General features: G+C 46.8%; 1 protein-coding gene across 7 annotated transcripts in view; it reads right to left on the bottom strand.

Moving 5' to 3' along the window:
- The window catches only part of LOC144125615 (uncharacterized), a 272073-nt gene that overhangs the window by 60163 nt on the left and 187659 nt on the right, over positions 1 to 24251 (bottom strand). For all 7 annotated transcript variants that reach the window (XM_077659145.1, XM_077659149.1, XM_077659146.1 and 4 more), the window contains 7 exons: positions 18916 to 19031; positions 16578 to 18118; positions 15206 to 15322; positions 13658 to 13885; positions 12318 to 12651; positions 9305 to 9506; positions 8073 to 8538 (listed from right to left, as the gene is read on the bottom strand). In XM_077659145.1, the coding sequence (XP_077515271.1) occupies positions 8073 to 8538; positions 9305 to 9506; positions 12318 to 12651; positions 13658 to 13885; positions 15206 to 15322; positions 16578 to 18118; positions 18916 to 19031 (3004 nt within the window). The remainder of the gene's footprint in view (positions 1 to 8072; positions 8539 to 9304; positions 9507 to 12317; positions 12652 to 13657; positions 13886 to 15205; positions 15323 to 16577; positions 18119 to 18915; positions 19032 to 24251) is intronic.

Raw genomic sequence — 24251 nt, 5'->3', positions numbered from 1 at the left:
AGAAACGCGGCGGCTCGCGTTTACGCGGGCTTTTGACCGGGCGGAAGAACGCCATAAAGATATTCCGAACTAACGAACGACCAAGGAGGGCTCGGCATATGCTTGTGTAGTACGCTACGCGACTGCACGTGATGACAATATGCTCCGAGGCAAACGGAAGAGCCGGCGGTCCAGCACGGACAGTCTGCGCCGCGACAGCTGCACTGCACGCGCACAGGCTACACGAGTGCACCAAGGACACTGGAGCGCAAAATCGGGGCAAATTAGAACGTCGATACGAGCGAGCGACGTTGATCGCAGCTTCATTCTCGCTGTGCGCCGCGTGTTCTGTTTGGGTTGTCTCTCTCCCGTCGAAGTCGAAGGTGACAACGGATGAAACAAGCTCGCGGCCACAGCCACAAGTGCGGCAAGAGAGCAGAAAGAGTCACTCACAGGGGTTCAAGCATCGCAACTGCGGAGGTCGACGGGTCGGCGAGGCAGCACGCTGGCGGTCGAGGTGGCGGCGGCGGCAACGACACGGACGAAGCACGGTGTCATCCCCACCGAGCACACACTACATGGCAACACCACCTTGGCAGGCGGCAAGGAGCAGCACGGGGGAACGCCTCTCGAACGCGCGCACGCACAAGTGGACGACGCACCACGGAAGGCTTGCGAGGAGAGATGCGCGACCGCGCCAGTCCCGAGACCCGTCGCGGATGCTGCCCTGCGCTAGCTTTGAGCGCAGGCTCGGCGGCCGCGGTCGGCGCGAGGTGAAATAGGAGAGGAGGAAAAAAGAAGGAAAGATGCGCCGTTCCGCGGGCGCTCCGCAGGCTTCGCAGGGAAGCGGCGAGCGCATCTGGTTGGGAGAGAGCGACGGACGGCCGAAAAAGGGCGCGGTTTTTGGAAGCAAGATCCGGAGATCAGCCACACGCGTTCGATGTCGGAAATAAAGTTCATTCATTCATTCATTCATTCATTCATTCATTCGACACGCGTTCGACACGACATTGCTTCCCGGAAGAATGGAGATTCATTTGTTCTCGCCGATTTCTCCCCGATTGTCCTCAGAACCGTTAGCTACGTTCGCTTTATCAGCCTCGTGTATGCGTGCAGCCTTCTCAGCATAAACTTTTTTTTTGTACCAGCGTTTTTGCACCGTCAAAAAAGAGCAAATGTCTTGATGACAGTTGAGCTTTGAAACGTTTTGCGCTGCGTGGAAAACAAGGCAGGAACGCAAATACGCACAACAGACATATACAGGAACACTGCGGGAGTGAGGAACAAAAAAACTTCCGGCGGACACCGAGCGGCGTGGGCAGGCCTGCCATAAGAGCAGGGCACAAAGCAGGATGGACGAACTTGGCTAATTAAACATACGGTTTCAACAAGTAGGGGCTTGGCCGAGCCATGCACGGAAATACTACACCGGACAGTGGCTGAGAAATGTTACACATAAAGTAAAAGCGTATCCTAAAGGGAAAATGAACAGAACCGTAAATACAGTGTTGCACACGCTACCACGCCTCGTCGATGATGGAACCAGAGAGAAGATGCATAGTCATTACGCAGACTGTCACACTGCTCCTTAGTGCAACGTTTTCTTCTTCGTATACCTCCCTTCGAAAACAGCGCTTGTCAAAGACCGCAATTTCCGCAGCGAATTCAAGAGCGCCACATTACACCTTCCCTGCTTCCATGCACACAAACAACGGCCTGCCCCTTTCATAAACCTTATGACGCACCCATCTGGCTAGCTCCGCGTAGCGCGCAGTTTCTAAACAACCACGAATGAAACGCAAAGAAATTACACGCTCTCGCACGCGGCCATTGAGAAATGCAATATTCAATCCCGGGGGCCCGTCCGTCCGGCACTCTCTCCCCGCACAGTGCGCGTTCAGATTAAGACGAAAGGGAAAACAAAGCCAGTCGCGGAGGTCACGTCACAACGCGAAGAGCGCGCGCGTGACCCACGCTGCCGCGACACGCCTGGAGAGCAGGCAGCTGGTCAAGGCTGCGAGGCCCAGGCGGGCGAATTGTATGCGTCCAGTAGAGGCGAGGAGCTGCTGCAACGGGGTTCCACGCTCAACGCAGCCCCCGTGTCGTGCCCTTCTGCCGGTTGCCCAACGCGGCGGACGGGAAGAGACCGAGACGAGAGAGAGACAGTACGTATACCACTACGTACGAACACACACAGAGGGAACGTCTTGGCTTGGCAACGGAACTTGTGCCCGAATGGAAAGCTGGAAGCGACGCATCTTACTGCTTTCGAAATTGTGTCAAGCAAACGCAGACTCCATTTTTTTCCCCGTAGAAAATCATCTCCTCAACAACTATTTTAACTTCGTTCGGCGCACACCGCCATCTTGAAAAAGGTGGGCCGCTAATTCAAGAACAAAAACCAGGCTGACTGCAGCAACCTAACCGGGTGATGCTGCTCCACTAGTAGAGAATGGAAGACCTCCTGCCCTTCTGCACTTTGGCCACAGAGTGATGCGTACTGGGCTGGGTGTGCACAGATCTCCACAGATCAAGATGGCCGCGATAGTTACATGAAACAAAGCCGAGGTACGAGGCGGCAAGAAGCAAGGTTGTGCGGCTAATTTTACGCACGCGAGTTGTAGATTCTTCTCCGCATACACGTATGAAGCGGAAGGTAACAGTTTTTTCCTGGACACAGCTCAACGTTCCTTCTCTCGTCTTTCGTTCTCTTCAAACCCGTCTCCACGCGTCGGGTAGCCTCAAAAATGTACTAGTAATTTTTTTTTTGTATTCGAAAACAAAGCGAGTCAATCAGGCGATTCCATCGCTAAAGTACAGCATGACAAAAAGCATAAATTCTTATTCTGCACTTCCCGGGTTCAGACCCGACCACGGCGGCTGCGTTTCGATGGAGGCAAAACCTTAAGGCGCCCGTGTGCTGTGCGACGTAAGTGCACGTTAAAGATCCCCAGGTGGTAGAAATTATTCCGGAGTCCTCCACTACTGCACCTCTTCCTCCCTTTCTTCTTTCACTCCCTCCTTTATCCCTTCCCTTACGGCGCGGTTCAGGTGTCCAACGATATATGAGACAGATACTGCGCCATTTCCTTTCCTCAAAAACCAATTATTATTATTATTATTATTATTATTATTATTATTATTATTATTATTCTGTACAGTAGACTCGAAGTTGTAATAACCTAGCACGCTGAAGGTGCACGCCAGCGAGGTCGGCACCCCTTCGCTCGAAATTGTGGCCAATTATGTAAAGCCTTGGCGATCCGATATCTTTAAAGGAACCCTGAAATGATTTCGGTGCGCATATTCTAGTGCAACAGATCTGTAGAGCTGGTCTTTGCCGGTAATTCGAGTCAAATCTGAAAGTTCTGCGTGGACCTTATAATTTAGAAATAATTTTAAAAAATCGCTGCTCGCAATACATCGCAACCAAATCATTTTACAAAACCGCTATTCGCAATAGCTTGCAACCGATTAGTTGCGAGCAACAATTTTTAAAATTACCTTAAATTACAGGGTCCACGCAGAGCTACATTTTCAAATTTGACTCGAATACCCCGCAAAAAAAAAAAAAAAACACCTCTACAGATCTGTTGCACTAGAATATGCCTATCGAAATCATTTCAGGGTGCCTTTAACTGTGATCGCACGCGCACACGCACTGCAGCCTAAGGCTCAACGAATTCCCACCACGACAATTGACACATGCGGAAGCGTACCTCCGTAATACGGGTCAACTCTTTTTAAACTAAGAAAAAGATCGCAGAAAAAATCCGCCTCGAAATGAGGACAGTGCGGGACGAGCAGCGGGTTGAGTCGCGAGTTCCCGTATTCCTCCGCTGCAGGAGCAGTTCGAGCTGCTAAACTTGAGGGGCCGGCAATCACGGCGAATGGCCGCGACGCCGAGCACAGGCGGCTGAAGGGAGCGAAGCAGCCTGCTAATGGAGAAGTCGTCCGGTCCGCACGCGCCGCACTTCCAGGGGAAGTGCACCGATCGAATCGACCAAAAATACGCGACAATTAAAAGCAGACGGCGCACGCAGAAACTCGTTTAACGATGCCGGCGGTCAAAATAATGAGCTATTACGAACCCGAGAGAACGACGTATACGACTGCATGCACAGCGTCTTCGATTTACGAGCTCCGTAAAATGAAGCCCTAGGGACGTCGGCTACCAGAATTGGACCGAGCGTGCTCATTCGGGGGAAAAAAATCGCAAATAAAGTGACATTCGCCGTAATATCGAACGCAGTTTAAGCTGAGCGGTTGTTCCTTAATCGCGGCCACTGTCACACCACATCTGAAAATACGTACACGTTTCGAGAGAAGCTGCACCGTTTCCGTTATACCTGCTATATCTTGGATGATGTCTGATCTCGGAGGGCTTACAACGCATTACGGGACACGTAAAAGAACAACAGCGTCCACAAATGCCTAAACGAATCGCGGATGGAACCAAGGGTGTCACCCTGATGTGCACACATCACCCGAACATTTTCCTTCCTCCGGCGCGGTGGCTCAGTGGCTTTGGACGCGGGCTCAAACCTCGGCCGCGGCGGTCGAATTTCGATGTATACGCGAAAGCAAACGACCCCGTGTGTTGTGCTATATCAGAGCCCGCCGAAGAACCACAGGTGGTTGAAATTAATCAGAAGCCCTCCACTACGGCGCCTCGCGCAGCACATATGTGCAACTTGTGAACTTTAAAGACAGCATGACATGCCGCACCATTATTTTCCCCCATTCCTGCACATCTCCCTAAGACGCTGCCATCTGAACTGCATTGAAGCGTTCGTTACCCTACCGGAGTCGATCCTGGAAAGGCCCTTCATTCGGGACAGACCGCAAGCCTGAACGCAAATACCTGCGTGTGTCGGTTGGGAGACGACTGCTCCGGCAACGAGAAACGAGATTCCAGAGGTGAATCAACGAATTATGCAAGCGGCGAATCAAGGTTTCAATCACGGCAGCTTTGTAGAGACAGAAATAACGGAAGCGGCGCTAAGATGTATGCCCCGGGCCGCCGCCACGGCACGACGTGTCGGCGGTTATTTCTCAACGCTATAAAGGCGCCAGACAAAAGGGAATGAAGCAACGATCTCGCCAGCAAACGCGGACGATGCCCTTGCACAAAGACGGCACGGAGAAAACCACGACAGCGGCTTTTGACAAGCACCACGCGCGCCAAAGTAGGCGCTTTGTGTCACACTCCTCCCCGAGCCCTCTGAAGGCGTCACAGCAGGAACTGACGTCCGGCAGAAAGTGCAATGCGAAGGCCGTTTTCGGAGTCAATGCAGGCACCGCGTCCTATCACGCATGCGCAGAGAGCTTGCTAGAACACTGGCCCGTGATACGCCACAATGGCTCAGCAAATACGGCGTTCGGCTACTGAGCAGGAGGTCACGGAATCGATTTTCATCTGTACATGCATAAAAATATGCTCGAAATCAACAAAGTAGAAGAAAAAATTGATTGAATTGAGAGAAAATTGAAAACTGACCACCCAACGAAGTTCACAAACGATAGGGATGCCGATGCACCGAGTAGAAGCTAGCCAGCCGATAACGCAGTCCTCACCGTCCTAGAAGCACGGCAACTTCGCGCAATGATTCGGTCGCGTGAACCCCAGCTCAGCGTCACGCGGTACGCACGCCCCGCGATGACGCTGTCGCCGCGGCCATCCACTAGCTGAACGAATACTAAGGAACTGCAGCCGGGATACCGATTCTACACCCCGCTGCCTGGTTTGGACTCCGGGCCATCAGGGCCTAGCAGGAAACGAAGCTGCAGACGCCGCGGCCCGAGCACTCATTCACCGGGCGTTCCCATTGGCTCCTGAGCACCTGGAACCTGAAGGTAGCTACTTACACTCCTTCAAAGCTATCACATCCTATTATAAGGATAGGCATCGCCTCTACCCGGCCCATGCAAAGGGAATGGGGAAAGCAAACGAACGCGTTCTACTCCGATTATTCACGAACACAATGCTGTGCCTGGCAGTACTAAAACACTTCGATCCCGCATTCACTGGCAGGTGCAAACACTGTGGGGAGGTGGCTGACACCCACCACATGGTTTGCGCTTGCCAGCGCAACTCAGCTCTCTCCCCCCACCCCAACCCTACCAGAGAGGAATGGGAGGCGGCCCTGCTTGGCTGTTCGGACCTTCAGTCCCAAAAGGCTTTGGTCAAGAGGGCTAAGCTGGCGGCTTCGACCAATAGGGTCCCGGAATAAGGACTCCACCCATTGCAGGGCTCTTCAAAGAGCCCTCACCTCTTTCATTAAATAAAGGCTTTTCACCACCACCACCGCCATCGCGACAGTCTTGCAGCGCAGATCGCGCGATGAGATTCTACAGCGCTGGCGAACGAAGGACAGAACCCTCCTGCTGCAATGCAAGGTGCAGCACCCATTAATCCCCATTTATCCGCCCCTGTGCCACGATGCAGTCAACAGCTGGTAATTGTGAGCCTGACTGGCAGTGATCCTCTCGTGTTAGATCACCGCGGTGAGATGCGCACGGAAGCGGCCCGGCTTGTGGAGGGTAGCAGAAGGGGCGAAGTTGCGGCCCGCGAGCGCTGCTGCGGTTGTTTCGCGGCGACGGCCGCAAGAAAAAGAAAAAAGTACGACAGAAACGTCGGGTTCGAAGTCGGCCAGCTCGAGCAACAGCACCGCGCACAGTGCACCACCTAACGGCGTGGTTTCGTTTCCGCCTTTTCGCGCCTTCGCGACCGCGTCTGGGTGGATGCGGCCCATCACGGGGCTTGCAGTCGGGCGAAACCGATACGCGAGGGCTACGCGGGCTACGTGTGAACGATGCGTTTGGGGCGGCATTCCAAAACCGGCGCCTTTGTGGGGTGGTCCCGCTCGTGTTACAGCTCGGGTTGCTGCTCTTGTGCCAGTTTTGTGAGCAGTCTTATTGAGTTTTGCGAACAGTGCCTGGCCTTGCCTCGCCGTTAATAGATCGGTGACGTCACTCCTCCAATAAGGAGGCATCTAGCCACCTTACAAAGCTTCATGACAGCATTCAGTAATTCAGTAAACGCCAAGTCAAACTGTGATTAGATTTTTTCACTCACAACAAATGTTATTCGAAGAATTGTAAATGAGGTATTAGTCTACAAATAATAAAAAAAAAGTTGATTGCTATTACTACTACTACTAATAAGAGATTACCACTTTATTGAATGCCTGGTAGGCCTCACAAATATCAAATTCTGCTAATGAGTGAAACAAAAATTTGTTTGCAATATCTGCTGAGCCCAAAAAACTTCTGCCTCAATAAATTCTTTAGTGGGTACTTTTTAGCATCGCACTGGACCTGGCATAGGCACAAGACTTAAATATGCAATTACTGCTTAAAAATACTGATGCAAACATACAGACAGAGCAGCCATAGTTCTTATTAAATCTAGGAACCACTACAATGTCTACATAGAGTTATCTGGCCTTTTTGAAGCACCATTTGAACTATGCTTGGCATCTCTTGTTACTGCCTTCTATAAAAAGAGGAGCACAGACAACCAAGTGGCTCCATAAGCGAAAAAGAATTTATTGTAGGAAGAAAACTGTACAACAATAGCTTAAGCAGCACACAGCTGATGAGACTTACCACAGCAATCATAAATATTAAAAGCCTTACCTCTTACCACCACTAAAACAGAATTTACATGCACTTATCAATCAAGAGTCATGCATACCAGCAACAAGCCATTAAAAAAAAAAGCACAGATACACGCTCTTATGTCCAAAAAGATCCACGTCCAAAAAGTAAAAAACCTGCATGCCTACCAAAAGCAGCCACTTTCAGCAGTCGATACATAGGAAGGGACCAGCTTAGTCTGGAAGGCAGATGATGGAACGATGCAAAAGTTGGCAAAAAGTTGTTCACCCGACACCATAGCAATCTCGTAGCCCACAACACAAAGCGTGCCCGCACACAATTGCATGCAGGAAGGCAGTAGCAGGGAAGCAAGCGAGCAAGCAAGTTTCATGTCCCGCATTTCTTGGCAAACAGGACGGGACCAGAGCTGCAATGTGAGGAAGGGCCACAAGCAGGCAAGAGTCAGATCAGAAATGGGAGTATTCCCTCACCGCTCTTCCTCCTTGCGGCGAAGTGAAGCATTCAGTTTCCTCTGGACAGCCGGGTTCGATATCACCTTGCGACCAGGTTGCGGCGAAGAGCCCTGTGCGATCACCAGATGCCGCTGACCTCCCAGAAGGATCTTTTTCTTGTCCTCAGTGTCACTGGCTTCTTCGCTCGATGACTCTGAGCTTGACTCAGAACTCGACTCTTCCTCTTCCTCCTTCTCCTCCTCCTCTTCATCTTCCTCCTCCTCCTCTTCTTCGGAAGAGGACTCGCTGCTGGTGCTTTTTGGAGACTCGACTTCGGGAGAGCTCTTCTCCGGTTTCAGGATGGGCTTCACGGGAGTAGCGGGTGCGCTGTCTGCAGGCTGTTCTGGCTTCAGAATGCCTTTGACATCTTCCTTGATTTCAGGGTGCTCCTGCTTTAAGATACTCTTCACAACAGGCTGAGGTCCAGCTTGAACCTTCAGAATACCTATCAGAGACAAGGGAAAATTGTGCTGTCAATTCCACAGTGTTAAAGCAGACACTGCTCACTAAGGCTACTCAGTTTGCTGAGAGATCTTTACAAACACGCAATCACTCTGAATAGTTGCCTGAAACTCGCGGTTACAGCAATTCACAGGCTAACAATTGAAGACAACTATGGAGAATCAGGTATTAAACTAGACCATATCACTGACACTATGCTGCACCTTTGCTGCAGAAAAGCTTGTGAAACAATATCTTCTTACCATAGCAACATATTTACCTCAATGCAGTCTTAAAGATGTGAATGAAAGCAATAAGACTTCCATTTTAAATGCCTGTCTGCGTATAGGATAAGTACAAAGCTTACATGAGGCAGTTTAATTGTGAGCCCTAAAAACACTCCAGCAATGCACCCTCAGAAAAAACAACTCTAAAAATGCCTGTATCAAGCTTTTGAGTTCCATTTACATTTGCGCACGAAATACTGTAATAGAGGCTGTAGACTAAGCGAAGTGAAAGAGTACAATGATCAACAAGTGCCACTAGAATATCCTGTTCAACTGATCACAAATAATCCCAATGTCAAGCAGCATATATCCAAAGCAACTCCAAATTTACCCATTTGACAATGGCTTTAGAGTTGCAGTTTTCAAAATCATGTAAAAAAAAAAAAGCTTTGTGGGAAAGCATGCTATTTTCCACTCATCAGCTCTTTTATTCACCCCCGCTTTTTTCCTTCTTGTCGCTACACAGTAACCAAGCATATTTGCCTCTGGGAGCAGCAGCACTAGCAGGCTGTGTTGAGTCTTCCGGGGGTGAAGAATGCGAGCGTATTCGAACAAGTGGCAGTCCAAGGGTAGTGGCAGTGCCCATGGGTGCAGCAGGCTCTGCACCACCAACTTTGGGATCCAAAGAACGTCGCATGCTGTTGGAGCGCACCGGTGGCTTCTGCTTGAGCACGTCCAAGGTGACCTGTACACAATGACAGCAAAGGACAGGTTTCAATTACGCCATTCGCAAGAGGTGCCCCTCTAAGAAGAATGATACATCTGCTTTAGAATCTGGTATGTTATTAGTCAAACCTGTATAGAATGAATTATGCTTTACACAAAACACTCATAAGTTCTAGCATTATGCATGTAAAACTTTTATGGCGAACTACACATAGGATATCGAACTCTGATCGCCCAGGATCGGTCACCAAATGGCCACCATCACATTGCTGCACTGGCTCCAGGTAGTCTCCAGGCAACCACACTGCCCCGCCGTGCTTCAGTGAAACCCATGAAACACAGGAAGAGCGGGAACAGCCCTTTGAAATCTGCCTTCAGCCAGCCTTGCTTCTGCAGTGCTCCTATTTGGCAGCTGCATACCATGTGATCAAGTACGTGTGAGCAGCTCCGGTCCTATCACACTGGCTTTGAGAGAAGACTGGCAGCCCAGCAGCCTAAGAATGCTAACAGAAGTCGTCCTCCATGTTTTCTTCATTCATATTTGCTAGTCATGCTGCTGTCACTGCTCTTCTGCTCTCTCAACTTTGGCTGTGCCTGCACTGCTGCTCATTTGCTTTCCAGCCCTTCATCCAGCAAGATAATGACGAACAGCGGCAAGCTTTGCCACTTTCAGACAAACTTGAGATCATGTGCCGTATCAAGCATAGCGAAAAAAGTGACGTTGCAGTACATTTTAAGATTTCGAGGGATACATGAAGTACCATCTGAAAGAAAATCAGTCTGCCATTACAGACAACACACAAGAACACCCAAATGCTGATGAATGTCGTCTCAGTAAGTCTGCTTATGACGGAGTTGAGAAAGCCTTGTACCAGTGGTTCTTGGACATCCGCACACGAAAATGTGCCCATCTCTCGCCCCAAGCTGCAACAGAAGGAAAAAGACTGCCTGAATCCTAGATGTTGCCAGGTTTACGGCAGGCAGTGTTTGGCACCAGAGATTTAAACACAGCTACTCTATCACCAGGAAGGTCATTGCGGTTGAGACCTAAGCAGTTGACGTGGAAGGCGCCGAGAAGTGGACACAAGATATGTGGCGTGCTGTAAGAAAACAGTACGAACTGTGCAACATTTCCAACTTGGACGAAACTGTCTTAGTTTGGCAACTGCTGCCGAGTAGGACTTTGGCACTCCAAATGAGAAGTGCCATGGCAGGAAAATGAACAAGACCAGCATGACACTCCTCACGACAAACATGGTGGATCTTTAAAGCTGCGACTGTTCATCGTTGGCAAGTTCAAGTTTCCCGTGTGCCTGAGAGTATGCACTTCGCTCCCAGTTATGTACAACTCGAACTGCAAGGCTTGGATGACCAGGACATTGTTTTGAGGCTGGCCGTTTGACCGGGACGAGGAGCTTGCAACAAGCGGGAGCAAGATTTGCCTCCTCCTGGACAACTGTTCAGCATACCATAGTGGCGCCTCGCTAAAAAAAAATTCCTGCCTTCCTGCCACTGAACAGAACGGTTTTACAGCCATTTTATCAAGGCATTACCCATGCGTTCAAGCTAGGCTGCCAGAAGTGCATGGCTGAGCAGCTGTTTGTGAAACTGCGGGTTAATGACGAGCTGTAAATTAATTTGCTGGCCACAATTGAGATGACAAGTCATGGCCGGCAAGACATGACAAGACAATGCAGAACTGCTTTCATCTTGAGTGTGCAGAAGGCGTGAGTGCGGTGTACGCAATGCAAGATAACAGCAACATTGCCACTCTGTGGGAAGAACTCGCCGATGTTCCAGGCACTGTTCCAGATGTCAACAGAAGTTGTCTTCGAGGACTTTTTTTGACGGTTGACGAAGACATAGCTGTGACAGCTCCGAAATTGTTTTCAGTGTGCGGGTGTCTGGTGCCACCGGGGCGTAAAGAATTTGATGCTGAAGTTCGTTATAAGCAGGTTCGGGTATATCCAATTATTTTATGTACTGAACAAAGCGCGATGAATCATGATATCCATCATAACCAGGTTAGACTGTAGCAGGACCAGAGCGTCTAACACACAGACTGGAGCTCAAATTTACTTCACAGCACTGAGTGCTCCACCACCTTAGTGGATGTTCCAGCAATGCCAATTTTGAGTCAAGTTGAACGAAACCTTTAAATACATGTGCTTGGAGACCCAACGTGTCTGAAATGCATAAGGATGCATAAGGAAATTATGAGGCCACTTAAGTCATCTTAAGAGTGCAATGCAACAGCGGTGTGAACGGATCCATTACACACAATAGATGATGAGATAACAGCAGCCAAAGCACAGTGCGAGAGACTGGCAGTTAAAAACTCTGGATGTTCGGCTGCAGGAATAGCGTAGCCATCTAATGCAGTAGCCAGCGAAACTGATCTGATCCCGCAGGTTCGAATCCCACTTGTGGCCGCAAGGTATTAGATTTATTTGTTTAACACGTCATCCACCCGCCTGACACTGACATCCCCTGCTACGGAGAGGGTAACTCTTCGGCAGGGATGTTGATACTGTCGCAGCCTCCCATCTCCTCCAGTGGCAATGAAATTTCAATTTTGGCAGCACGTTGCAATTGGTCCTTTGAGGACATGTCAAATGTGTGATGTTATCACTGTCTCGACCAATCACGGAATTTCTTGACATCCGACGGAGTGGTTTTGGTGCGACAACAGCTAGCACTATCGCATTAACATAAGTTTGTATTTCGGACCATGCCTGACATTGACAATTCACTGCAGATAGGGAACAACCACGAAATGTAGTAGACAGTGCTTCCTCACAAAAAACAAAAGCGAGAAAGCAGCACTCACTTTTTGGTTGAACATCTTGAGTTTGTCGGCCAGGCTCATTTTGGACAGGTCATCTTCCTTCACCTCTGGCTGCTTGTCCTGCTCCTTGATCTCTTTGGCTGCCAGCTGCACTTCCTCTGTGGTCACAGGCTGCGTCTGGGCACGCTGACGTCGTTCGGCAATGGAAAATCGCGGTGGCCGCTTACGCTCTGCACCATTCTGGGGAGCATCGATTGCCACCGACTTCTTGAACATAGAAACCTTTGCGGCCACACTTAATTTGCTAGGATCAGCAGAGTCATCGTCCTTGGCTATGTCGATGCTCTTCATGGGGCTTGAAGTCCTCTTCTGCCCACTGCAAGAGCACAGAACGCTCGAGTAAAATGAAAAGCAAATTGAAATGAAGTTGTTGAAATGCCACTAGAAAAATCAAACGCATATCAGGGTGGAATCTTCTTAACAGGAAAAATGCTCCTCTCAATCTAACATTGCAAATTTTTGGAGCCTTTCAATTCTGAATTTTGAAGAACCGACTGCATAGAGAACTAGCAAAATATGAGGAACAATGCAAGGAATTACACCTAAATTAGCTATTTCAGAATGTATTTTCAGCACTAACATGGTTTATTTAGGAAGGCTGTAATAATCTGCACAGGTTTCTTAATGCATCAAAAATGACCTGCATTGGAGGTATTTATTTAGCCTCCTGTGCAGAACGTGCATTAGTTTCTAGCACCAAATGTAAACAACTGTTCCTAATAACAAGTATGCATGATCAACCACAGCTATTATAACAGATACTATTAGCTACAGATACTATCAGTGTGCAAGGCTGACTGCACAAATGTGAATAAGCCTTCCGCTGAATTCTCAGATGATCGAATCACCAATGAATTAAAACCCCATGCCAAAATACTATACCTTTACATCTTTACTCTGATATACATATGATGAGCATTGGGAACACTTCAGCCCCTATTGCAGATCACAGTGCGGTTTCTTACAAAATATTTTTGCAACTGTCACTCAGGTGTGCTAGCAGCTCCATTAAAAACCTTACGGCAGTGAAACACCTAGTTTTCACACGATGCACAATATCAAGCACAAATATTACTTGCTGTCCATACCCTTGGCTATCCCTTGCTCCTGTGATAAATTCGTTTTAAGTAAAGCACATGACAGGCATTAGCTGCCTTACTTTCACATCAAGGTAGTACCATGTTGCTACATCAGTTTTTCCACAAACCTCTTTCAGGCATTCAAAACTAGAACACCAATAAAAAAAAGCAAAACAGCTGCATGAAAATGGATTTCAAATGTACACAAACAACTGCAATATAAGTACATTATTAGAATCTTACGCAGCATCCATTCTGATAGCCTCTTCCACCTCCTCCGACGTAACTGGTAGAGTGCGCCGACGCTCCCGCTGCTGACGAATGCTTTTGGGAGGCGGACTGTAAGGCAGTGGATATTCCGGCTTCTTGACGTGTGCTTGAGCTTCCTGTCTCGGTGAGCCTTCCTTGTTAAAGATGCTCAACAATGCTTCTTTCAGCACCAGGTTGCGGAAGGACCGGACAGATTCCAAGCTGGATGCAAAAAGAAATTTGACAGCTGAACAATGCAATCAATTCCAGCATCAGCAGTAAAGCAAATGTGAAATGCCAGACCAAGGGGTACACAATGCTTCATTATTAACCCAGGAAACAAAAAGCAAAAGCATAACCCACTGGAAATTTGTTGGAATCAGACAGTTCATGTTTTAGAGGCTGAAAGCAATGCATTCAAGAAAAAAATTAGATTACAAATTAGCAGAAATTACGTGGGCAGGATAGACTTGGGCAAGGCATGTAATGTGCAGACCAGATAACGAACACTTAGTGCAAAGAGTGGATATCACGAGAAGGAAAAGATTCCAGAGATCGGTCGAACATCAGTTAGAGATAACACTAGTTTTACTCAATATTTTTCAATCAAATAAGTGACCAACTGGCCCCTCACTCTACCTTGTTATAATAGAGGCTTAAATGAAGGAATACGCAGGAACATGGAATTGTCATATGCCTACAAATGTAAGGATATGACAGATACAGATATGGAGTGGGGAGTTAAGATTAGGGATTTTGCAGAGATATGCAGAAAATTTAGAGGAGTCGGCAAAGGACGGCAGTACCCGAAGATAAATCGGAGAGGCCTTCCTCCTGCAGGAAACTAATGGCTAATGATGACAAACATTACTACCCCAGCTGAGGGTACAACTGCTGCGGCAGGAAAAGAATGCCATTATCGAAAGGAACTTGCAAGTGTAGCCGAAAAACAAAGCTGCCAAGAATTGTATACATAGCCAAGAGTTTGCAAAGTTAGCAGTTGAGTATGTCGAAAACGCATAAACACCAGGTACCCTCACCTTGTGTTTCAGAGAGACTGAAGACAACACCAAAAAAATCCTGTGCTAAGTAAAAATTCATGGCCGAGAGGATTTAATGTAAACATTTCTCGATTCAAACTCGTGACAACAACACTGAGAAGAACTGGTTGCTGCCGTTTTCAAGTGAATGGAGAGATAGCATAGCCACTGGAATCCGCACCCAAAATTCGGTGCCAATGTGCGCAGTTTACTTGCAAAATCTGACAGTGCTGGTGACACCTGTGTTTTTTTTTCTGTCTTGCTTATCAAGCTCTTTTCAGTGGTGCTCTCTTTCAGATTATACTTCTGTAGTCTCAGTGTCCATTAAATTGCCCATTACCTCACAGCTAGTCAAAAACCAGAAATCATGAGTGCCCTTGAGTGGCAAAACTTCGTCTGTGGTGTAACCAGCGTAACTAACAAAAGGCACATGACAGCACATACAAAACTGAAGAGCGGTACAGTTAAAGAAGTAAGCTATACAACGTGGCATTTGACATACCTATCTGAAGCTTTGATCTCGCTGGCTGTCACAGGTTGAGTCTTGTAGCATGATGCATTTCTTCGGAAATATCTTTTCTGCTGTGGTGAGGCACCGTCAGAAAAGCCAACATGGGTCCTGCAGTAACAACGTCGAAATTTCATAAAAGCTTTCCAACACACTAAATAGCTACTGTTCCCATTTTTTTTTAGCCTGCACATCAGTGTGCGACACCAGTAAACGCCTCTGATATCAAATTCATGTCGGATGCTTTTTATGGCTACTTCTACCATGCTGTTTGCTCTACATTAAATTGCAACGTTTCAGGAACTGTAGTCTCATGGTACACATGCATCAACTATTGCATTCTGCAAAGCAACCCTGCACAAAGTAACTCCACGAAGTAACACCAACGAAACAAATTTCAGCTGCAGTTGCTGCCACAACTCAGCAAAGCTTCACATTTGTCACACTAGCATCGAAATGAAGCCAGAAAACCTATGACACTCAACGAACAATAAGGCCCACAAATAACAGGTGCCAGTAAGTGCACAGAGTTTCCTGAATAAGGTTACCACTATCAATTACACTATCCAAGGTTTCCACTGCCCTGATTACCTGTACGGAGCAGTTATCTCCTTCTGCAGGTGAAAATATGCTACTCCATGCATTTTGAATAGGGTGCAACCCCAAAGACTTGCTTATATTGAGTTTCATAACTCGCAGCACAAGATTAAGCAGTGCATGCAACAAGAGTGCCAAATGTCACTATTAAAACAAGCCTGAAGAAAAATAACAGCAGAAAGCATTGCAAAGCTGGTTATGAGACAATACACAATATAGAACATCAAGGACAAACAAACATGATAAAACGCTGATGTTCGTGTTTATGCCCAGTCAATTTGAAATGCATCACAAATTATTTTGATTGCAGACAATTTGAAAAGGCTTCCCATGTTTTACCAACTAGCTCCTAATAACCCTCTTAAACTTCTGCTTCTATATCTTTTGGTTCCAAACAGATATGGTGAGTTAACATTGCCCATTTTCTTGCAGAACAGAGGCAACCAGACGAGTGACCATTTGCAAAATGCTAGAGGCATATTTGCAAGTGCTTTATCGCTTAAGGCACTTACCAAACAGAATACTGTCTTATGACACTCAAAGATTTCGACAGTAATAAATGACACCAAAATTTGAATGAAAAAGGAAGAGAAATATTAGAAAGAGCAGTTAGACAAAACACGAAGAAATTGCCCTTGAGAGCAAACAAACCTTTTGTGCTCACTTTCAGCTCTGAGCGTAATCCGCCAGACTTGAAGCACGTAACAATCAAGGTTATCCAACCTCCCACATGTCTGAATATGACAGCACAATGAAGCATTCAACTTACGGGGATCTCAGAGCAGTGGATGTGCTGCTTGCTAAAGTGACCTCTCCGACAGCAGGCCTGGGCGGAGAGATATCAATCTGAAGATCTGTGTCAGAGTGCTCTAACGCACTGTCTAATGGGGGACAGCTCACAACCTTGGACTCTGGCACTGGTCTCACACTGTGAGATGTCACTGCAGTATCTACCACAACACACTCGTGAAGTCTACCAAGTTCGGGTTTCTGCTCTACACCGGCTCGTGCACTAGTGCTCGATGGGGTTTCTACAAAACTGAGCACAGGCTTGGACTCTAGTTCGGTAGAGTGAGATCTCCTCCGAACCACAACCGCGTCTCCTTTGTCAGGAGAGTGCTCGTGACTCCAGCGCCTCTGTTGCTGGTTCTTGAGTATGGGCTTCAGGCGCTCCTCGGCGTCCTCATCCACCGACTTGCGTTTCAGGATGGGCTTTGGCTCGGCAAGAACAGAGGTCTCCTCGTGCTTCTTGAGAATTGGCTTGGGTTTGGCAGTGTCCTCTGGCTTGGCAATGTCCTCCTTGCTTTTGAGGATTGAGTGAAGCTCGGGAGAGTGGTCTCGTTCTTCCGAGCTGCTTGAGCGATTCTTCAGGATGGAATGACGCGGCCTGCTGCTGTCGTCCTCCCTCGTGTTTGCTTTCAGGATGCCATGAACAGACTCTGAAAACGAAGCACTCCGTTCACTTTTTCTCTGGAGCTTCAGCTCTTCGGATCTTGTTTCAGGGGCAGACTCGTCCTCACAGGAAGCTTCTTTTTGCTCAAATGCCACTTCACCAAGTGAACTTGTACTTCTCTTTGAAGCTTCAAGTTGAACACTTTGCAGCACTGGCTCAGGAAAGACCAATTCCTTCTTAGCTGGCACCAATGAAACTGCACTCTGTGCAGGGGAGGTACAGTTGACAGACGCTCCTGAATTGGACTGCAGAGTTCTCGAACTTTCAGTACACACAAGGGCCCTATCCGATTCTGGTTTATGATGTTCTGTTCCCAGTTTCAATATTTCTTGACTTCCAGTGGCAGCGGAAGTGCTTTGAGAGGCTGAGCTCTTACCCTTAGAAGTGATGCTACAGTCTGCTTCAGTGCTACTTGCCCTTTTTACTGTCAATGGTTGCTGCTTGACAGGAGAGTATGACTTAGTCCATGGTCTCAGAGGTTCAGGTTTTGTAGTCCTGGATGGACTTTCTGCCTTAGTTAACCTAGGAGGACTTTTAGACAAGTGCCTAGCGCCCGAAACTCTTAATTCACTGGGCCAAACTTGAGCAGCAGTGCTCCCAGAAGTGGGAGCTTGTCGGCCTGAAGGTCGCAAATACGACGTGGATGTGGTGTGAAAGGTAACGCTGAACACCTTCGGCGGTGCCGGTTCTTCCTTATCGTCGCATGGTAGATCTGGCAGTGCTGAGCAATGTTTGTTGAATGCACCAGCTTGAGGTTGTTCCTCTTCCAAAACGGCACTGCTGCAAGCAGCAGCGGCGTCGTCTTCTCCAAATGTGTCGAAGGCGTCTAATGGCTTGGCACCAAGTTGCGGGCTTACCTGTAATAAGTGCCGCAAGATATGAGGCACACCATTAAACACTTGTATCGATCAGTGAACAGTTTCAGATGGTAGCACTCCAACAGCAATAAGAATAAAAGAGCTGACACAGAAGCACTTATCTCTTAGATACAATAACATAACCAGATGCAAGATTTACAGGCCTGTCACTGAAGGCTGAGAGCAAATGCTGTTGCTACTGCCAGTGAGTGCACATCAGTCATGTGAGCAACAGTAGTTCTTCAATATGACAAGACACCCAGAAAACAGTTTGGTGCAATAACAACCAATGCATTTTGCACATGTAAAGCTATTATCTGCTACTGCAATGGCCTGACACCTCATTACAATTCCCTCAGTTTTCAGCCAACCAAGTACAACAATTAAAAATGCTTGAACTGGCCCACCATAATGCTACTTGTTGCTGCTAGATAATAAATGCCAAAACTATATACATTGATGCTAAAATTCATACGCTAAAATCCTCCCGGGTTTAAAAAGACAAGTTTTCAGAAGCATCTGCAAAAAAAAAAAAAAAAACTACGGTCTACATGCTTAAAGATTTCACATATTGAAGTATCCAGTGTTACTTAAAACTACTTCTGCTAGAGCACAAGCTCAATCTTCCCATGCTACTTTGAATGTCCTCTCGTACTCACTTCTCACATTCATTTCAGGCATGTGCTGCATTCACCAACACAAATTTAAATCTAATTACTAATGAACATTTAGCACCTTAGTTCGGGTGCCTTTTAGATTTTTGTTGCCCTAGTGCAAATTAAAGATTTAAAGCTTACCCCAGGCACAATGTTCTCTGCTTGATCTTCAGCGATGCGACTGGGTTGGGGGTTCTCATCAGACACTGGTCTAGGGTTGTCTCCCGAGGGACCAGACCGGCGTGATAGCAGCTGGCCTGAAAACACAATCAAGCATGCATCAGCCATTACAGAACATGTTATGAATTCAACATCCTCTGAAACATGAAATTTAACATTACGAATTCTTGAAAAAAACAATGCACTTGTCCACATGCAGGCTGTCCAGTTTCTTCCAGACAAAAAAAAAAAAACAGTGGGGAAGACAGTTAATCCACCTGTCAGCCTGTGAGCACATATATTCATTTCCTTCATATATTCAATCAGCAGGGTGCTCATCATAACTCAATTTTAAGTCTTAAAGGGTCACTGAGGAATTACATCTAAAAATTCTCTTCGTAGGTATATTGGCATCTGTCTGAAAGCAAATGACTCATTTATGGCAGAAAAAAGTTTTGCCACTACTTTCAAACTCGTGTCGCCTACATTGAGACGGACTGGTTGCCACCCTTTTGAAGAAAATGGCAGTGTAGCGTAGACTTGGGGATTCACGTCCAAAAATCTGTCGACCCACGCAGTGGTGGCGACACCGTTTGGAGATTTCTAGCTTATAAAAGCTCCATTTTTGGCGAGAGTGGTCTCTGCAATTAAAATGCGCTACCCCGTCGATACAGGTCAGCTTCAATTCGTCTTCAGTATTCCTTAAACTGAATATGTAAAAGCATGGCATTTGTTTTCTACAGTGGGAGGCACCTGCCGCCTTGGTTAAATCGCTACAGCCCTCAGCTGCTGAGCACGAGTTCTCGGGCTCAAACCCAGCTTTTGCAACTGGTTTCCAACAGACGTGCACTGACATTTTAGTGCATGCTAAAGAACCCTAGGTAGCCGAAACTAATCCAGAACCCTCCACTATAGTGCACCTCACAGCCCGCAGCGTTGTTTTTGCATGTAAAAAAAAACATTAGGTATCCACTGCAAGAGACAAACACACGCATTGCAGCCAGGAAGTTTCAAGTCAAAAGCATAGATGCCAATGATGAATTAACAAAAAGCCATGCTCCAACTAACAGGCACTGTACAGGTATAACTACCGCTAATGAGGACACCCCTGTACTGGCATGTTTGTCAACAAATATACAATCAATAAGGAAAACATCACTGCCATATTATTAGTGATGATGGTCGCAAGGAGTTGTGCTGCAAGATGCAAGAAAGGGAAAAATTTGCCATGTATAAGGTTCTCTTCTTCTCAAAACAGCACTGGGGAAAAAACAAGTGTTCAACACCTTCGTCCACTAAACTTTTCTTTTGCTTTCTCAGAGTCAGCAATGTGTGCTGTTTTGGAGCGCCGTGCATGGATGTAGGTCTACTGAAGAGCTGCAGAGTGCAAGAAATTGAAAATGAAAACTGGTTTTTGGGAAAGGAAATGGCGCAGTATCTGTCTCACATATTGGCCCACATCTGAACTGAACCCCAGAACCACTGTAAGGGAAGGGATAAAGGAGGGAGTGAAAGAAGAAAGAGGTGCAGTAGTCCCTGGAATAATTTCGACTGCCTGAGAATCGTTAATGTGCACTGACATCACACACCACATGGGCGCCTTAGCGTTTCGCCTTCATCAAAACGCAGCCGCTGCGGTCCAGTTCAAACCCGGGAACTCTGGATCAGTAGCCGAGCGCCCTAACCACTGAGCCACCATGGCGGGTCTAGAGAGTGCTAGCAAACCAATTCGCAAAGCTGTTTCCCATACCACAATGGTGCATCAGTTTATGACACTTGTGTTACTGTATGCCTACTTATCACAGCTACTGCAGTGAGGTGCACAGGCCATTCACAAATCAGTCTTGGCTCGCAAGACTGATAACAGACTGGCACCGTAGCTTTCACTTCAGCAACAGCATTTGCTGAGCAAGCTCAACAGGAGTACAAGGAAAGTTGTAAGCAGTTCATTGCCACTAAAACAGCAATGGGCTGTTTCACCATGCGTTTTGTGCGAGTATTGCACATTGCCCAGCAGCGTTCCCAAGCTGCATGCTTTCTGGTGGTGTGTTGACCACAAGTGAAGTTTTCTCACTTCAACTCCGACTATAGATGGCAGCATGTTTCTTGACGTTGGAGGAACTCAGCCCCTATCCTATACAGCTTGCGCCTCCATCATGGGCATGCTCATCCTTGAGCAACAGCTTGCCCATTTTAAGCAAAAACTTCAGAAAAACTGAAGCTGGCCTGTATCGACTATCCCACTATAATGACCACGAGACTACTTTAATTTAAAACTGACCTCTTACTAGAAAAGGCCAAGAAATGAAGGGCAGATACCGCTGCCGCAACCCCGCAGTTTTCACAAACTAACGACGATATCACTAACAGTGTTTTTTTTTCTTTGTAGATCTCTTCTTTTTGAGAACATTTTCTTGCAGACCCCCTCACCAGCCAGTTCCAGTTGGCAATCGCACAGCCCATATCTACACATCGAACTAATGGGAAGGGAACATTAATTTTCAACTCCAAATTTCTCAGCAATGAATGAGGCAAACGACGAACAAGCCCCAAAGAGTCAATCTTTACCAAGAACATAAATTCAATGCAGCTATGATCAGTCTCTCTTTAAGGTAAGCCCCACAGAAGGAACAATACATTATTCTTCAGCCTCATGCTTTCTTAAGCAATGGACAACCAAGAGGTGCGTCTGGATGACTCAAAAAGTGGCAACCTGGCAGTACTGCCCAGAGTGGTTGTGGGATCACCTGGAGTATGCACTGTGCCTATAACGCACTGATTTGCCCACTTTTCACATTTTTCATAATACATTAATTTCCATTTTTTTTTAATGACATATGGCCCCTACTGAAATAAACAGAAAAATTGAACCACTCAATGTCAAGTGTCATGGCACATGCTCATGACAAAGGCCTTATATGACATTGCATGCTGACGAAGTGAGGAAGGCAATGAATGCTTTGAAGAAGAAATACAAGATGAAGGGCTTAACCCCAGCACCACATGCAATAATTTTGTAAAAGACTGTACAAATGACAAGGTTTCCAACCTCTTAAGACCTGTCATTCCACTAAATTAACTAGCTAAATGAAAAAGCACTGCATCCCACCAGAATGAGCCCATGCTCATGCTGGAAAACAAACTTTGCAACTCTCAATGGTTTCAGAACACTATGCAATGCGCTGCATTATTTTCCTTCATCATAGTCCAAGTTTCCATGGAAACTGCCACTTCTGTCAATTTAGAGAGTGTTCATCAGAGTACAGCGATTTCATTTTGAAGTTCAGCTCTCTTATCCAGGACAACAGCCACTGAACAGCATTGCTGCAGAATGAAAAATTGCCCTTTGATAACGTAATTAACGTATAAAAACTGACTATGATGTTCCAAAACCAGCATCATTGTATGTGCATGCGAATTGTGGCAAAATAAGAACACCAAAAAGTTCTATGCAAAAACAAAAGAAAGAACTGGAAAAAGCATGCCTTCGTTAATCGAGGGTTACATAAAAGACTTTAGATCATTACTATGCTGTTGGCACCAAAATCTCGGGCCAAAACGCCACACCTGACAGCCCGTGCCATATGCCTATTTGGACATTTGAGGATGCAGTTTAAATCGAAGACTAGTGTGACTGATCATAGCACTCTCTACAACGATGACATGAAGTAAACAAAAGTTATAAGCAATGCTGTAATGTGCAATCTGCATAAAGTTACAGAAACTGAAAATGACCTTAAAATGACAACAAAAAAAAGAGTAGTATCGGATTTAGAGAGAACAGGTGACCACAATATGCGATGAAATTATGATGCAAATACAGAGATCTTGGTAGTATTCTGCTTGGTTCTAGCGATATACTAGCCACCTAAATGAAAGCCACATAAACGAAAAATTTTAAATCAGCACAAAAAGTTGCACAAAGATATAGAGCAGCCCTGTCAAAACCTTGAGCACCAAAAGTGAAGCCACAATGACCACGCATCATTGCATGTAACTTAGCCAGTATCTTATTTGCTATGATTGATCCTTAATGAAGTAGTATTCCATCTTTATTATTGCTTACCCCTCACTTCTGACCCATTTCCTGATGAAAAAAGAACCTATCATAAGGTACGGTGAGTACCTATGCCAGCAATGTGCAGTGCTTTGAAGCAGCAGATCGATATAAAAGCATGTAGCTGTTGCACAACCTGAAGACCTTGCTTCCTCATATCTGCCAGCATGTAATTTTTCTTGCTCCCAATTACCTGCTTTTGCAATGTGGACTGCATGAGTGTACGAGAAACCACACAATTGTTTTTCTTGGCATCATGACAACGATCCTCAAATCAAGTACAATAGGTAGCTATAACAAAATTTTGCTCTCTGTCATCATGGCAGTGAGTGACCAGGTTTCTCTTCTCATTAAAATAAAGAGAGAGGGTTTAAGTTTGAACTGACAATTAAAATGCCCAGGATGCTTGAAACAAGAGCTGTACAAAAGCTGAGCAATGGACAGCACAACACGGGTATTCTAGCTACAACACAGATGAAACTAATCCAGAGCAGAGCAAAATCGTGCAGCTAGAAATCCTTGTGTCCTTACACCTCCATAACAAGCTTCTGCCACCTTTTCAAACCTCACTGTCTCGAAACCACACACCCACCTTCATTTGTGCAAATGCACTGTTAGGGTTACCATTGAACGAATGAAGAAAGGAGAGAAGTGCGAGCCAACCTGTCAAAGAAACGCCGCAAACAATCCTCCACACAGGGCTCCTCAGCAACAAGGCCTTCAGCACACGAGGAAAGCACCGAGACAACTCCACTAGGTCACTTTGAAGACCCTGGATGAGCCCTCAGCACGCACATTCAGCGCACGACGCAGCATCTCCGCATGGAGACCCACCGACCGGAGAAAACAGCGCACAGCGACGAGGCAAAGTGGGTGGCTGGCTTTGAAACTTGGTTCTAGCCGTGAAAGCAGTTTCGAAAAGCGGGGCAACCGGGGTTGGCTGGGAGGCTCGAGCAGGGGTGAGGGCTGCCGTAGGGGAGGAGGGGCCCAAAGGAGCAGGGGAGTGCTGCTATTTTGGAAGCACGGCTGGGTGTCAAGTGAGCACAGCGTGGCCAGACACAAACAAACAAAAGCCAAGTGGAAGAGTCCACTGCAGAGGGAAGGCCATGGGAAAGGAGGAGGAGCAGCTGCCAGACTGCACAAAATGCAGCCCAATTGGGAGGCAGCCAGAAAAGACTTACCACAGACTCATGCAAAGTAAAAAAATAAAATAAAAGTGGTATCTGTTCTGTGTTCAGACAGGTTCATTTTTGTTTGCCTC

This window comes from Amblyomma americanum, chromosome 3, assembly GCF_052857255.1.
Source record: "Amblyomma americanum isolate KBUSLIRL-KWMA chromosome 3, ASM5285725v1, whole genome shotgun sequence".
In the NCBI taxonomy this organism is placed as follows: domain Eukaryota; kingdom Metazoa; phylum Arthropoda; class Arachnida; order Ixodida; family Ixodidae; genus Amblyomma; species Amblyomma americanum.
The sequence above is the reverse complement of the archived record's forward strand: the minus strand, read 5'-3'. Positions and strand labels throughout refer to the sequence as shown.